Here is a 17,078-nt window from a genome sequence, read left to right as displayed (position 1 = left end):
GATCAAGACGTTATATTGTTTTTCTTATTTGATCTATCCACGTGGCTTTACCGAAAGACCCAAAGAAGATTGGCTAGTTAGGATATACCTCACAAAATGGACACTTGGTTAAGATTAATGTGTCATTATTCATAACATTTATTATCTCTGCTGAAACAAAATTCAACTTGTGGGTAGTATAGCAGTAGCCAAAAAGGTTGAGAACCACTGCTCGATAAAGTCTAGATCTGTGTAGTGACATAGCGCCGACTGTTGGACAGCAGCAGCAACTGCAGGTGGACACTTAGCGCACACGCCGCTGAGCATATACGCGGGTGTGCTGGCAGGGCGGAGGAACTGGGGCAAGGGTCATGCTAGACCTCGTGTGGAAGCCCCTGGAACCCTCGAGAGGGTTCGAGAAGGGAGGCACGACTCGGGTGGAGCCAAGCTGTACCAAGGGGAATATAAGCATATGAGGTTTTTTGGGTTAGATCACGTAAATATGTAAATGTGTTGTTAAAACCTGGCACTACCCGACACAGCAAACTAGTAAGGGTTGTCACGTGAAGAGAACGTGCTAATTCGTCACAAGTACAGCACACCGGTATGTTGGAGAGCCAAGCCACATTTACAATCCGAGTACGACGTTTCGCCAGTAATTACAACTAGCTTCATCAGGCAACAGCCATAAATCTGAGAGGAAGGACAAGATCAAAGGGCTCGCATAATGCACATTGACTCATTAATCCCTCCCCACCCCCCCACTTTGAGCAAGAACGCACAAAATGTGGCCACCACATCTACACCTCTAATGAACAAAAGTTAGACTTCTCCACAAATCTGGCTGTCGCCTGATGAAGCTAGTTGTAATTACTGGCGAAACATTGTACTCAGATTGTAAATGTTGTGGCTTGGCTCTCGAACACACCAGTGTGCTGTACTAGTGACAAGTTGCATGTTCTGTTTATGTGACAACCCCGACTAGTTGGCTGTGTCGGGTGGTGGCGGGTTTTAACGACACCTTTATATATTTACACGATCTAACCCAAAAAACTTCTTATGGATGACATTGGTCGCGAAAGCCTACGTGTTAAGCCTGGTACATCCAGAGCTGCACCGAGCTGGCTTGGCACGGCATGGCTTCTGCAGTGGAAAAACAGCCTGGTACATCCAGAGCCTCCCCGAGCTGGCTTGGCACGGCACGGCTTCTGCAGTGGAAAAACCTGGTACATCCCGAGCCGCCCTGAGCTGGCTTGGCACGGCTTCTGCAGTGGAAAAACCTGGTACCACCCGAGGCATCCTGAACTGGTTTGACACGGCACTAATGCGTCCATGTCCTCAGTCTTAAATGTACAGTGCATGAAAATGACCACACGACTTGCATGTTTTAGCGTTTATTTTGACTGCTTCGACACATGAACAGACCACACAAATGTTTTTTTTTATTTTTGTACAAATCCGGATTGCTCCATATCACCATGACACAATGTGCTGTTACTATACAGTGTACAAACACATGCGAGTACTGAATTAAAGCGCCATTTATAGACCTTGCTCGTCTCTGTATAAATAACGATGTTGTTTTGGAAACAGGACAATAAATAACGACACCTCGGAGCCCCTTCTGAATCTGAGAATCGGAAGTCATTTTGTGCCAGTTGGTTTTGTAAAATGAGCAGGTCTGAAACCCACTTGACGAGGAGCAGCTGCTATTCCAACATCTCCGATTGCCTGTACCTCCGATTGGCACAGTTGGCTACATATGTTACCAAAGTAGTTCAACATACATACATCTCCGGCATGGCTCAGTTGTAATTGGTTGAAGCGTCACATGTGCCATTACAACGACACGAGTTAAGGCTGCTTTCGAAAAAAAGCATTCATAAGGTATCCCTGTATTGAATATGAAAATATTCCATGATACCAAGACTGAAAATGGTTTGTTAAAGAAGAACATAAGGGCTAAATCCACTCGGCAATGTGCCACTCAGCATTTTGCACGGGAGCATTCATGTTTAAGAGGAAAAAATCATGAACACGCAGTTTACAACGCAATTTTTTTTACAGGCAACCCTCAACAATTACAAAAACATTTTAAAACATGATTGTTCGCTGCCCTTAAAACAGACATCTTTCAGGAGCAGTATTTTTTAAATACACACTTTTTTTAACTATTAACCTGCCACGTAAATAAACCAAATTATGGCATTGATAGATGGTTCATTTTCAGATCGCAAACATTTTTTAAAATAGCTAACGAAATCAGTACCCAGTCATCTTTGGCTCACCACTATAAAAAAGGCATAAAACTCAAAATCGCTTTCAATGAATTCCCAGACCAAGCCTTTTGAACTTTTACATATGGCCAGCAATGCCAGGAATAAACATTTGGCTCACTGGAATCACCAAAGTGCAACGGACCACACGAAGTCTACATTTTTTCAATTGGTGGTATAAAAAATATCCACGCAGACCTGTGCTTTTTTTTCAGTAACCCACCAGGGAAGCATCTCGTAGTATTGCCACCGAAACATTTGCACCATTCGTACAAGCGGTCAAATGGCACGAAACAAGCAGCGGGAAACGAGGAAGCACAATTCACGAGGACCTTGGAAGACCAAAAAGGCATATTCATCAAGACTCATTCACAGCTTCCCAAGGGCAGCTAATCCCATCTTGCAGGAACTTTCCAGGCTTTTCAGGTGCATTTTGTTCCGACTCTCATCTTCGTCACTCGTATAAATGCTCATCAGAAACGATTTTCTGCAACAACAACAACAAAAAACGCTAAAAATTACACCATCACTGCAGCTTCCGCAAAACATGTTTAAACAATGTCAGCAAACAAGTACATTGACTTATAAATATGCATAAATATAACACTGTCCAGCTCTGCTTACAAAAATCCAATGAACTCAGCTATTATCTGTGCTTCCATTACATTCAACTCATTACACTGGTGTACAATTTTTTAGACGTCGTCTGATTCAGAGATAAAATGTGCTGTTTTTATTATGGATTTTGATGTGCTGAATTCAAATTTGACAATTGATACAACGGATTGGCTTGACTACTGTTCCCAAGATACTTAAGTTTTAACATTTTACGCCTATGTATACCGTGTAGATAGTAGAGCTTTACTCAAATTGTAAACCTAGGTCTTTTCATGTGTTTATGGTTGCTTTACACGATAACATGTTACCTATTCTTGGTTCTTTCGGTAAAGTCACGTAGAATGGAAATAATATCATCAGGTGATGATGATTGCTTGTGTTGCAGTGCAAACGTCGTGATAATTTTATTGTTTTATATGCATTATTTAATTATTTCCATTCTACGTGACTTTACCGAAAGAACCAAGAATATGAATCCCTGCAGTCACGAAAGCTTTAAATCAAAATTTACATGTTACCCATCCCGTTCATGTAACACTTGAAAAATGGTTATATAAATAAAATTTGTTATGAAACAAAAGGCTAAATCTATTATGTATATACAAGTACATACTCTTTGGTTCTTTCGGTAAAGTCACGTAGAAAGAAAATTAATTAAATAATAATAGAATACGGCGTTTCGATTGCAACACAAGCAACAATCATCAGGTAAGCATGAATGAGAAAACGTAGTAAACTTAGAAATATAATGCATTCGAAATGTCGTATTTTATTATTTACCGAAATAATCAAATAGTAATTCCTGCAGTCACGAAAGCATCTAATCTATGAGTACATTGTTTAGTTCTTATTCAGCGTCTACTCGGTGCTTCTTGGCTTGTCTCTTGTATTCATTAAATGGAGCATATCTTGCCACTGTCCAGCAATAGTCTGCTAGCATTGATGGGCTCCATTTGCTCCAATAGCGTTTCTCCATTGTTGCAATGTCCTGGTGAAATCGTTCGCCATGCTCGTCGCTCACTGCTCCGCAGTTCAGTGGTAAAAAAATCTATATGAGAGTGCAAAAAATGCAACCAATGCTTTTGTATGCCTTGATGAGGTTTTCCACCAACTCCCTGTAGTTGTCTGCCTTGCTATTTCCAAGAAAATGCGTTGCCACTAACTGGAAGGCTTTCCATGCCATCTTTTCCTTGCCACGCAGTGCACTGCCAAATGCATCATCTCGAAGAAGTTCACGAATCTGAGGACCAACAAAGACACCTACCTTTATTTAAGCTTCACTTAACCTTGGAAATTTTCCACGGAGGTACTTGAAAGCTGCTTGTGTTTTGTCCATGGCTTTGACAAAGTTCTTCATCAGACTTGGCTTGATGTGTAAGGGTGGTAACAAAATCTTCCTTGATTCAACAAGTGGTGGATGGTAAAGTCACGTAGAAGGGAAGTAATAAAATAATACAAATAAAACATAATAAAATAATTCTCACGATGTTTCAGCCACAACGCAAGCAGCAAGAACCAAGAAGATGAATCCCTGCAGTCACGAAAGCTTTAAATCGAAATGTAAGTGGTGGATGCTAAACACTTTTCCTCCCAGGCTCCAATGACTGTCAGAGTGGCCAATCTATCTTGATTTAGTGGGAATCTCTCGCACGACTATCCCATTCACAGAGAAAACAGCAGCAGTACTTTGTGTATCCAGTCTGCAGGCCAAGCAAGAGAGCAACAACCTTCAAATCGCCAAAGCTGCCACTGATGTTGGTCATAGTTGATGCACCTCAAAAGTTGTTTCATGTTGTCATAGGTTTCCTTCATATGGACTGCATGACCAACTGGAATTGATGGCAAAACATTTCCATTGTGCAGCAAAACAGCTTGTAGACTCATCTTCGATTAATCAATGAACAGTCTCCACTCATCTGGATCATGAACGATGTTGAGGGCTGCCATCACGCCATCGATGTTGTTGCAGGCTACAAGATCACCTTCCATGAAGAAGAATGGAACAAGATCTATTTGACAGTCAAGGAATATGGAACCTCGAACAACACCTGCCAGGAGATTTCACTGCTGCAGTCTAGAGCCCAACAGCTATCCCTTACTATTGAGTAGTTCCAAATCCCTGGCAAGGTCTTCCAGTTCACCTTGTGTTATGAGGTGTAGTTCAGAGGAGGAGGATGGGAGAAAATCTGGGTCATGTGACCATGATGGTTCAGGACCAGAAGTGTTATCCTCTGCGCATCCGACTCAAGTGAGAATGATTCTGGTGCATCAGGAACCGGCAGTCCTTCTCCGTGGGGCACTGGGCGTATAGCCGATGGGATGTTTGGATAATGCACAGTCCACTTTTTCTTCTTTAACACACCTTTCGCAACTGGAGGCGCCATGCAGAAGTAACAATTGCTGATATGATCCGTTGGCTCTCTCCAAATCATTGGCACCGCAAAAGGCAAAGATTTCCTTTTCCTGTTCAACCACTGGGAAACATTTGTTCCACTAGTGTTGCAGCATATGTGTGGGGCCCACATCTTGTCCTGATCTCCAATTTTGCAGCCAAAATAAAGGTGATAGGCTTTCTTAACCAGTGGTTATACTGCACTTTTGTGATGCAAAAGTCACTTCACCACAAACATAGCAGAAGTTATCTGCTTAGTCCACACAAGTGCGAGGCATCTCTGCTCACTTTGGCTAAACAGAAATGTGTCCCTTTGCAAAATCAAACACTGGCAAATAAGAGAGCACGACACTGCATGATTTCTAGAGCTGATATAGGGCAATTTGTTCAGCAGAGGGATGTAAGCCTAGTTATGATTGCATCATCCATGACTTTTAGGAATAACATAATGCAATTCAGATCATGTATGATACAATACCAGGTTCAGATTGCATCATTAATTGTTTTGCTCGAAAAGAAAGTACCGTCCAAACCCAGTCAAACTTATTCTTAGATCCAGTCAAAGATGTATTTTAGTCATTTCAAGTTTAATTTTAGACTTGAAGCTTTCGTGACTGCAAGGATTCATACTCTTAGGCTTTTTCGGTAAAGTCACTTAGGTAAAAATAAATAAAAATAATAGAAGTAATAATAGAAATAAAATAAAAATCACGACGTTTCGGAGGCAACACAAGCTTCCGTCTTCAGGTGGAATCGTCACATCACGATTGCTGTATCTTTACTTGATACAGCAATTGTGAGAATGATTCTGAAGCTTGTGTTGCCTCCGAAACGTCGTGATTTATTATTTTATTTCTATTTTTTTTTATTTCTTTTTACCTACGTGACTTTACCGAAAAAGCCTAAGAGTATATTTCCAGTTTAATTTGAGATCCCTTCCCTTTATAACTCACTTATTCTCCACAATTCCCAAGTCAAGGGTCGTATATACTGATCCAGTAGCATATCTTGAAAACTAGAGCCAATCAAAAATGTAAGCATCATTTTCATTGTCAGTGACCCAGAATTAGTAAAGTTGGACTACATTAATTTCGGAAGCATTTTGGCTGTAGACCAGTGTCATCTGTGACCCCCAATTGACCCACATACATTCCTATTCGTATGCTTTCATGGATAAGAGAAGTCACGTGTAAAATTCATACGATTATACACATTTATCCGTGGATAAGAAGCACACCCAGGAAGCAATTATTGCATCTTATCCCGAGTTCTTGTTCGCAGCCGTAGCTAAATTAATCCGATCTTCATTACGAAAGCACCACTCACCCAGCCTCCAAGCTCCTTGAGGTAGAATGCGGCGGCGTTGAACACCCGGCTCACCGTCTCTGCCACGCCATGTGCCTCAATCATGGCCCTGCGCATCAACTGGATCGTGGCCATCGCCTGCGTCTGCTGCATGGAGCACGATTGCCCATTGCCCACCAGCAACGACACCGACTGTTGTACAGCATTGCGCATCACGCCCACCAAAGCCTGCAGCAAACACATGCATCCTGACTGTTAGTCAAAAGTAAAAAGTCAGCGATTTCCTGCTAAAGTAATCAATAAGGCGGTGGCTCCTGTCCCCATTACAGCCCTGAGCCAGTGGTGTTGATTCCACGCTTCTATGAATGAGGCGAGACTATCCATAGGACTATCGCTGTTGTTTTCCCCACAAAACAGTACTTATTTTATTGACCCGCCCCAGAAGGATGATGGGTTGAATCAACCACCAACCAGGATTTACACTAACAACAATTCCAAGGCCTACAAGTAGCCGGGCATTGATGATGAAACGGCAGCAACACTGGGCTTCGTCACTCACCCATTCAACGGGTCTCTCACATGCCCAGTAGGAGCGAGTGTGTGCAGGCAGGCGTGGTGGTGAAGGTAGTATACACACCTCTTTTGTGGAGACCTTGACTATGCCACACAAAAGGTCCTGCATCTGTTCATGGGAGACCGTCATCGTCCACTTGTCCCCAATGTTCCTGAGCAGTTGTGCTGCTTCCTTTATCAATTTTTCTTGTTCTTACATGGTAAAACAAGATACACACACACACAGATGCATTTGTGCAGCACATAACGACAAGTGCAATAAATAAAAATGAAACAACAACAAAAGTTTGTTTACAATTTTTGATTTGACCTATTGACACCGACGCAAATCTGCCTACTTTTGCAAATAACGTGACACAGAGAGAACCACGTTCGCATCTCGTCTGGCAGTTTTCCACATCGTTGAACGGAGGTGCCCGAGAGACGTCACCAATAAAAAGTGGACGAAAGGGAACGTTTTCCAATACGTGGTAGAACCAAGAGTAATGGAGTCGCAGTTGTTGAAGGACCCATCCTTCCCCACAAAGCTCTCCACCGCTCTGCAAAGGGCAGTTCTGTGACGAGCGTGGCTGCAAAATTGCAGGTGCAACAGTGTCATTCTTAGGGTTTTTCGGTAAAGTCACGTAGGTAAAAACATTAAAAAGTAAAATAAAATAAAAATCACGACGTTTCGGAGGCAACACAAGCTTCCGTCTTCAGGTGGTACCGTCACAGCCACGACCAGCTGTTTTTACCTACGTGACTTTACCGAAAAAACCTAAGAATATGAATCATTGCAGTCACGAAAGCTTCAAATCTAGAATGCAACAGTGTCGCTGCATAATTGTCAGCGCAACAGCGCGGCCGCACAATGTTATCCACGGACCCACGGATGTTTTCCATGGCACGGGATCAAATCGAGATCGTCAGGCTTTACAGCGCGGTGCACTAAATCGCGGCGCCGCCGCCGCCGCTTCTCCCCCTGTATGCAAAAAGTAGTTTTGCCCGTGCATGCAATCTCTGCTCGTGTCTTCTTGTTTGCTCAACCAGGCACGTTATCATTGCGCAAACAGGCTCTTGCTTCCGTAACACAGCGTATACATCCCTCGCGCTGAAGGTCTTCATTACTGTAGTTGCTGAAAAGGCGTTTTTAAAGTCAAAGCCCAGTCAAGAGGCCTTGCCAACCGATTCCACCGAGACCACGACACCTCACGATCTGCTAGATCCTGCAACTCTTACAAAGTTTACACCTTCGAAGTCCACTCCCCTAGCATCACACAACTGGGTATCGAGGTTTTTTTTCCCTTTTCCCTGTCCGAGCTCTGGGTGCCGATCAAGTGCATGTCTTATTATTCTGCACGCGTCCTTCCTGAACACGTGCCACACCCATCCCAACCTCCACAAATTGTATCCCACGATGCTTTCTTGCCACGTGCCATTCTGAACTTTCCATTTCCACAACTCTGCTCTGCCATACAAGTCCTCGGAGCAAAACAACTGCTTCCATTCACCGATATGTAGCGGTGATATCATCGGTGCTCGTGCCGGCCTAGGTGCTCTTTGAGGCCATGTCGATCGGTGCAGACTGGATGAAACAACGTCACAGATAACACCTCGACGCTATGGGTGAATAAATTCGGGTGGTTTCGTCGATCGTCAGGTCACCTGTGGTGGGATAAAGTGTGGGCGACTCCCAAGTTGTCTGGCCAACGTGGACGAAAATGTCGACGTACCCTCTCCGAGGGCTCGCGAGGCCTCACTCCAACGGAGGCCCTTCTGCCGGCAGTGGCATGAGCAAGCTATTTGCAGGGCTGGACCCCACCCTTTGCTCTTTACCTAATGGTGGCTGGCATACACGGCCATACTGTGCATGCCAAGCGACCCTATATATCCAAAGTTCAGAAGCTTCTGCTCAATTTGCTTTCGTTAAAGTCCAATTAAATGACCTGTACAGTAGATGCGGACATTACTTCTGCCTCAAACACCCACCTCTTTTGGATGGCAAAGCGGCCCACTCTAGTGAAAGCAAGGGGGAGGCGGGGGGGGGGGATGCTTCCGACCACGTACTTCCATCATTCTTTTTGTAAGGGTGTGTGGTGGGTGGCGACATGCCCTCGGTCACCAACTCGGCATCTTTTGCACCACACAGGGAAGGGTGCCGCATGCAGAGACAATTGAATGGCGCGATGGCAAATTTCGGCCAGAGTTCTAAAACAGCCACGCGTCACGAGCGGCTTATCATCTCGAGAAAAACTTGCGCAGCGAGTCTGTTGCAGCTACGAGACTTTGGGAATGTGGATGATGTGCCTCTCTCAAACCGGTAGGTCTGTGGATTAGTGTTTGGAAGTTGCACTTGATGAGGCTGCAGAATATCAGAGGGGAGGCTTTCCACTCGGGTTGCTGCGATATAATGTTTCACAACACGACACACTCCGATATATCCTATTTCACAATAAGGCACTCAACTTAATATCGATTTCCAATAGATTTGCACCCTAATGACATTGCACGGTTGTTTTTTTTCGTATTATAATTTTTTTATTAGGCTTTACCTACTTTCTGGCAGGAGTAAAAACGGTTGACGGTTTTTTTTTTCGACTGCAGTTCAACAAACTGAAACCTGCCGCAAGCAGTGCTCATCATTGCGATTAAAAACCCTCACAATTGCGCGCTCTAACAGTGGTCGGAATTTTTTGACTTGTAACGCACCGCTGCATTGTATTAATTCGCCCACCCGCGAATATAGCAACCCACTCAGGGAGGTGCCAAGGAGGAACCACAATGGCGGAGCCAGGATTTTCAGGTAGGGGGGGGGGGGCAACCCCTCCAGCAATGAAAAATGATAGAGGAGTTGTTAGTAAGTGAGGAGTTGTCCCTTGCTTTTTATTCGAGGCGTGTGCGGCGATAGCGCAGCCATCAATCGAGGGTCGAATTCTAACCGCGTTGTGTGATCGGCATCGTGCTCGCTGAAGGTGAATGCCTTCAGGGAAGTCGTGTACTGTGTACGCAACTTGCACACAATTCTGTGAGTCACTTATAACTGCTTTGCCGTTACTTATTGCCAATTATGGACTCAGACTATTGTCTTATCATTTCATAGAGTCCCTGGCATGGAATAATATGCTACACAGTGGCAGTGGGGGTCGCAAAATGCCGAATTATTACTAATAAACCCCAATGATCCGATCGAAATTAGGGATGTCGATCGGATCATTGGGGGGCACGTGCCACCCCAACCTCCCCACTGGCTCCGCCAGTGAGGAATCAGCGACAAGGGGGAAAGACAGCAGCCATGCTGTGAGCTGGCTACACCGAGACTTTAAATAGGTTATTTTTGTCGCTCTCTCGTTAAACAAAGTTTGACACGTGTGTCAGCCAGACCAGGACAGAGTTACAGGTGGTTTCCACAAGATAAGACCTGCTCGGTGTTTGGGTTACAGCTTACTTGAAGAGACAATAACAGGGTACAGAAATGCAATTACACACAGGTCAGGGAGTTCAACTCTAACAACGCGCCACCAAAAGTTACTTTATTGAGTTCAACTCCTGGTTGGGGATTAACTCGGCCCATCATCCACCTGGGGTCGATAAAAATCAGTACCACTTTGAGTGGTGCTGCTGCACAATGTTATCCACGGACCCACTTGAGTTATCCATGGCACGTGATCCAACTGAGGTCGTCAGGCTTGACATGCAAACTCCACATTTACAGGCGTCAAAGTCGGGGTCGAACCCAAGACCTCCTGTATACCAGGCGAGGAAGTTAGCATCTCGCCACAGTGCCGTATAAGCTACGAATTCCATTGACATTGCTAATCAACAAATACTATCTGCAAATGTGACAACCTGTGAATAACACCAGTGTGTACGTGTACAGGGGACACGCGAACGGGGGTATTGGGCAGAGTAGCTGCTGGGTGTGATGAACTCTCAGTGCTGAGTCACGCGGTCAGAGCAGTACTGCGTCACTACGTGGAAATAAACCCGATCGATGGGATGGGAAACACCGTTCTGGGTTCACCAAACGCACACATCCTCTCACCCACCGCACGCACCCTTCTCTCTCCACTCACCAACCCCATTCCACTCAAAAAACACCCTCAACCCACTCCACTCACCAACCCCCACCTTACCCCCTCTCATATACTCCACAACCTCACTCGCCCACTCACCAACCCCACTCACCAACCCCACCTCGCCCTCTCACCAACTCCACTGACCAACTCCACTGACCAACTCCACTGACCAACTCCGCTCACTAACCCACCAACCCCACTCACCAACCCCACTCACCAACCCCACTCACCCTCTCAATAAATCCCCTCGTGAGCTCCTCACCAACCAACCCCGCTCACCAACCACTCTAGGTAAGGAATGGTCAGGCTCCTCCACCACGCACGGAGTCTGGGTACGAGGAGCTGCTGCTGTTTATGGTATGGAGCAGGATTTACCACCAGCATACAGTCGGCATAGTTTAGACGGACGGGAATGAATTTACAGCTTCTCGGGGCATTTTAAAAGTGAACAATGATCTCCATAGGACCTTAACCTATGTGTCCCGTGGTCGAGTCTCGTGCCCATGTCTTCGTGTCTGGTGGCCGTGTCTCTTAATTTTTATGTGCTATGAAGAAGGGCCATTGGCCGGAACGTCGTCCATTAGTTTTCCTTTCAAGGCAGTGTTACCGACTAACGTGTCGAGGTTGTTTTTGTTTGTTTCGTTATTTGCGCTTGCGCACCACCGCCGCAAACCCTTCAGCATCGCCAAATAAATCTCTTAACAGTCGTTAGCATCCATAATAAAGAGGTAATTTTTTTTGGGTAAGATCGTGTAAACCAGCCACCATCCGACAGCCGATTAGGAAGGGGTTTGCCACAACACATTCCTGCGGAGGGAGCTGGTAGGAACGTTGGGTTGCTCAGTCCATGGCCAGGGTCAACGGCGGCGTGGTGTATTCCGCAAATATGCCCGACTGTGAGGGCGGGCACAAGCCGGCGTGAGTAGGTTAAACATTGAGTTTTATAAGGGCACCACGGGGTGACCAGCGCCTCCCCACCCAGCCCCAGCCTGCCCTCCCCACCCAGCCCCACCCTCACCTCCCCACCCAGCCCCACCCCCCACCCAGCCCCACCCTCCCCTCTCCACCCAGCCCCACCCTCCCCTCTCCACCCAGCCCCTCTCCACCCAGCCCCTCCCTCCCCGCCCAGCCCCACCCCTCCCATTTCTGGATGCACCACGGACGGACACAATAATCCCCTGTGGGCTGGTGTAACCAGGAGGTTCCTACCAGTATAAACAAAACGTGCCAATTCGTTACTTGTGTAAGGGATCTGCGCGCCACCCTCATGCACACGCACCATGCAGACACGACATCTCCGCTCTCACGACAACACTCACCAATGGTCAGGGGTTAAAGGGCAGTGACGTCACCCAGACCAGGCGTGCTAGACGCGGATGTGTATTGGGAGCGGAGATTGAGGGGTTAAAAGGGGCTGTGAGACGTGTGTTTGGGGTTGGAACGAGTGTTGCCGTGCGTTTGTGCAATAAAGAAGTGCTGAAACCATTATACGACTCCTCTTCACTAGTACAGCACTAACCGGTGTGTTGGAGAGTAAACCCACAACATTTTCTTATTCTTGGTTCTTTCGGTAAAGTCACGTAGAAGGGAAATAATAAAATAATATTGTTTTATATTTATATTATTTTATTATTTCCCTTTTACGTGACTTTACCGAAAGAACCAAGAATATGAATCCCTGCAGTCGTGAAAGCTTTAAATCAAAATTTAAACCCACAACAGTTACAATTCGAGTGCCACGTTTCGCCAATAATTGCCACCAGCATCATCAGGCGACGGCCAGATTTGTCATTTGCATTTTGACACCAATCCGCGACAGGTGCACGTAGGCGAGACTTCATCTGAGCGTCAGAACGGACAGACCCGACCTTCACTTTTAAATCTTCTCTGACCATTAACGCCGCCCTAATGCCGTGACGCGCATCTCAAATTGCGAGTTTGCTCGGTTTTAAACCGGGTGAGAAGTCGAGAGACCAGTACGACGATTTTCATTTGCGAGAGTAACCCTGGGGCGTTCATGTGCCAGTCACAGGGTGGGTGGCAAATTGTGCGGTGCAAATTTGCGGCGTCATTTTAGAACTTAGTCAAATTTAGACCGGGAAGCGGGCGTCCGGGGGACTTCTTTGACATCCACTTTGAAGCAGGCGGCCGCCGGATTCGCATCCATGAACCTCTCTAACAAGGGTCCTATAAAAGGGGATTCTTGCACTGGGCCACCGTCACCAATCGATTCGCATCTACCGCTGCAGGGTGCCTACTGATACTCCTGGCGACTGTAACCCTGACGGGAGGGAGGCTCTTAAATCAGCGGGTTCAAATCCGGGTTGGGTGGGAGTTGACTTAGCCCAGGGGGGTCGGCAACCCAAACAACAAGAGGCGGCATGTTTTTCGAATTAGGTAAAAAAAAGAACCTCAATATCTCAAGAGCCCTAAATCAGTCCTTGATGAGCCGCATGCGGCTCCGGAGCCGCAGGTTGCCGAGCCCTGCCCATGGTGAACTGGACTCCCATGGTGAACTGGACTCACATGGTGAACTAGATTCCCATTGTAAACTGGACTCCCGTGGTAAACTGGACTCCCATGGTCAGGGGTCGGTAACCAAAATAACAAGGAGCCATTTTTGTTCGAATTTGAAGAGCCCGCACTGCACCCCTTAAAGAGCCACCACACGCGGCTCCGCAGCCGCAGGTTTGCCGACCCCCGACTTAGCCCATCATCACTTTCGGAGTGGATAAACAACAACAAGAATGAGCACCACCTTGTTGAGAACATCAACAGGTTGTCCTACGGGAATGTAGAGTTGCCACTACGGAGGAGACGACCACAGACAGCCACAATGTTCATTCTGAGCAAGGGCATCACACGCTTGACTTCAAAAGCCTTCACGAACGAAGCTTTAACAACTCCAGCTGGAGAGATAAACTATTTCAAGGATGTTTTTATTTTACCAGGTAAGAGCCCACCGAGCTGTTTTTATTCAGAAGTGACCAGGTCATAAATGATAGATCAACGAAATGGCTTATCGTCACGTGGAAACTTACGACAGCCACAAACTCTAAACGCGTGATAATGTTGATTCTAAATGTGGAGGGGGAAAAACAGGAAGACCCGGAGAAAAATCCACGGAACCAGAGAAAAATCCACGGGGAGAGAGAGAGACATCGCAAACTCCAAATATACAGCAGCAGGCATCGTCAGGGTCAGGATCGAACCCACGACGTCCTGTATACCAGTCGAGGTAGTTAACATCTCATTGCCAGCGTGATGATGATGATGAGAGAGACACCAAACTCCAAATATACAGCAGCAGGCGTCAGGGTCAGGATCAAACCCATGTCCCCCTTGTACACCAGGCGAGGTAGTCAACATCTAGCCACCGTGATGATGAGAGACACGCAAACTCCAAATACAGTATACAGCAGGCATCGTCAGGGTCGTGATCGAACCCACGACCTCCTGTACACCTGGCGAGGTAGTTAACATCTCATAGCCACCGTGATGATGCTGAGAGAGAGAGACACGCAAACTCCAAATATACAGCAGCAGCAGGCATCGTCAGGGTCGGGATCGAACCCACGACCTCCTGTACACCAGGCGAGGTAGTTAACATCTCCTAGCCACCGTGATGATGCTGAGAGAGAGAGACACGCAAACTCCAAATATACAGCAGCAGGCATCGTCAGGGTCGGGATCGAACCCACGACCTCCTGTATACCAGTCGAGGTAGTCAACATCTCCTAGCCACCGTGATGATGATGAGAGAGACACGCAAACTCCAAATATACAGCAGCAGGCATCGCCAGGGTCGGGGGCGAACCCACGACCTCCTGAACACCAGGCGAGGTAGACAACATCTAGCCACCGTGATGATACTGAGAGAGAGACACGCAAACTCCAAATATACAGCAGCAGGCGTCAGGGTCTGAGTCATACCCACGACCTCCTGCACACCAGGCGAGGTAGTCAACATCTAGCCACCGTGATGATGATGAGAGAGAGACACGCAAACTCCAAATATACAGCAGCAGCAGGCATCGTCAGGGTCGGGATCGAACCCACGACCTCCTGCGCACCAGGCGAGGCAGTTAACACGGAGACAGAGAAGTGGCCCCGAGTCACACGCCAGAGTGGCCCCTACCTGGGGAGGCCTCGCTACCAAACGTGGGCCCGTCAGCGTCCAGCAGCTCATCGTCGGACAGAGAGGTGAGCGAGGTGGGGGGGGAGGTCGGCGCGGCCACCCCGTTGCGGCTCGAGGCGTCCCGGGGCACGACGCCTTGGAGCCGCAGCTGCTCCACGGAGTCGTGGCTCTGCTCGGGGCACAGAGCCAGGTACTCGAGCAGAAGGCGGTGCTCGCTTGTCAACTCGGTCCTCATGGCGCTGGTTCCCCACACCCCCCGCACCTCGCTAAATCGCTCCTGCTCGAGCCTCGTCCGTGCGCACTGACACCAGCAGCACTACCACTACCACCACCACCAATCAGCACTACCAGCACCACCACCACCAATCAGCACTACCAGCACCACCACCACCAATCAGCACTACTACCACCACCACCACCACTAATCAGCACTACCACCAGCAGCACCAACAATCAGCACTACCACCACCACTAATCAGCACTACCACCACCACCACCAATCAGCACCACCACCACCAATCAGCACCACCACCACCAATCAGTACTACCACCACCACCAATCAGCACTACCAGCACCACCACCACCAATCAGCACCACCACCACCAACCAGCACCACCACCACCAATCAGTACTACCACCACCACCAATCAGCACTACCAGCACCACCACCACCAATCAGCACCACCACCACCAATCAGCACTACCACCACCACCAAACAGCACTACCAGGGGCAGCAACACCACCACCTCGCCCTCTCTCTGAACTTCCTTTCCCGACTTCAGTTTCGGTGCGCGCAGACTTCGCGGTGCCCCGCGTGCCGCTCTCGACGACACCACCGTCCCGTCCGCCGCAGTCGTGTGGACTCGTGTGTATCGCGCTGATCTCGCCTGTACAGTACTCAACAAAGTGGGTTCCCCCCCACCACCACCACCCCACCACCACCACTCCACCACCCCACCACCACCACTCCACCACCACTCCACGCGCAGTGCCGAGCACCGGTGTCGCAATGCGGCAGTGGTAACGCCGCTCACATTTATAGCCACGTGGCTGTTGCCCCCCCGTGCCCCCACCTACCCCCCGTGCCCCCACCCACCCCCCGTGCCCCCACCCACCTCCCGTGCAACCACCCACCCACCCCCCGTGCCCCCACCCACCCACCCACCCCCCGTGCCCCCGCCCACCCACCCACCCCCCGTGCCCCGCCACCCACCCACCCCCGTGCCCCGCCACCCACCCACCCCCGTGCCCCCACCCACCCAACCCCCGTGCACCCCCCCACCCACCCCCTGTGCCCCCAACCCCCGTGCCCCCACCCACCCACCCCCGTGCCCCCACCCACCCACCCCCGTGCCCCCACCCACCCAACCCCCGTGCCCCCACCCACCCAACCCCCGTGCCCCACCCCACCCACCCCCCGTGACCCGACCCACCCACCCATCGAGGCCGAGGCGAGACCGGGGCATGCCCGTGCCGCGTGCCCGTCACGTCCCCGCAGGGCACCGCTTAAGTCGCCTTCTGCGTTCCAGAAGCTTCTCCCCCTGCGCTCGCCACGTGCCCAGATTGTGCAACTCGCTAGGCCTCGGCAAGGTAAGGTAAAAGTTAAACGGTAAAAAAACTAGATAAACTTTACCCTACCTTTTACCTTACCACAATACAATCGCGCTACCCTACCTTTTACCCTTGAGCAGGTAAGGTAAAAGGTAAAAAAAGAACGAGTCCTACCTTTACCTTACCTTT

The 17,078-nt window shown here is 48.4% G+C and overlaps 2 protein-coding genes across 2 annotated transcripts in view; both read right to left on the bottom strand.

The window, feature by feature from the left end:
* Window positions 1-17,078, bottom strand: part of BCL2L14 (BCL2 like 14) — a 209,774-nt gene that overhangs the window by 158,249 nt on the left and 34,447 nt on the right. The gene's annotated exons all lie outside the window — the stretch shown is intronic.
* On the bottom strand, window positions 1,358-16,300 carry LOC133340568 (uncharacterized). The gene is made up of 4 exons (XM_061548896.1): window positions 15,337-16,300; window positions 7,208-7,335; window positions 6,592-6,798; window positions 1,358-2,742 (listed from the first exon to the last, which is right to left on the bottom strand). Exons 1-4 carry the CDS (start codon window positions 15,569-15,571, stop codon window positions 2,710-2,712), a joined length of 603 nt encoding a protein of 200 aa, XP_061404880.1. The 5' UTR covers window positions 15,572-16,300; the 3' UTR covers window positions 1,358-2,709.

This window comes from Lethenteron reissneri, chromosome 2 (genome assembly GCF_015708825.2).
Source record: "Lethenteron reissneri isolate LAM-NWPU_2019-01 chromosome 2, ASM1570882v1, whole genome shotgun sequence".
In the NCBI taxonomy this organism is placed as follows: Eukaryota; Metazoa; Chordata; class Hyperoartia; order Petromyzontiformes; family Petromyzontidae; genus Lethenteron; species Lethenteron reissneri.
The sequence above is the reverse complement of the archived record's forward strand: the minus strand, read 5'-3'. Positions and strand labels throughout refer to the sequence as shown.

Bases quoted from the DNA above. Each gene is read 5' to 3' on its own strand.
- LOC133340568 (XM_061548896.1), bottom strand. From the start codon at position 15,571: ATGAGGACCGAGTTGACAAGCGAGCACCGCCTTCTGCTCGAGTACCTG. The intron at 7,336-15,336 runs GTAGGGGCCACT...TTACCATGTAAG, and splicing joins TGGTAGCGAGGCCTCCCCAG to AACAAGAAAAATTGATAAAG. The intron at 2,743-6,591 runs GTGAGTGGTGCT...TTGTTGTTGCAG, and splicing joins TCAAGGAGCTTGGAGGCTGG to AAAATCGTTTCTGATGAGCA.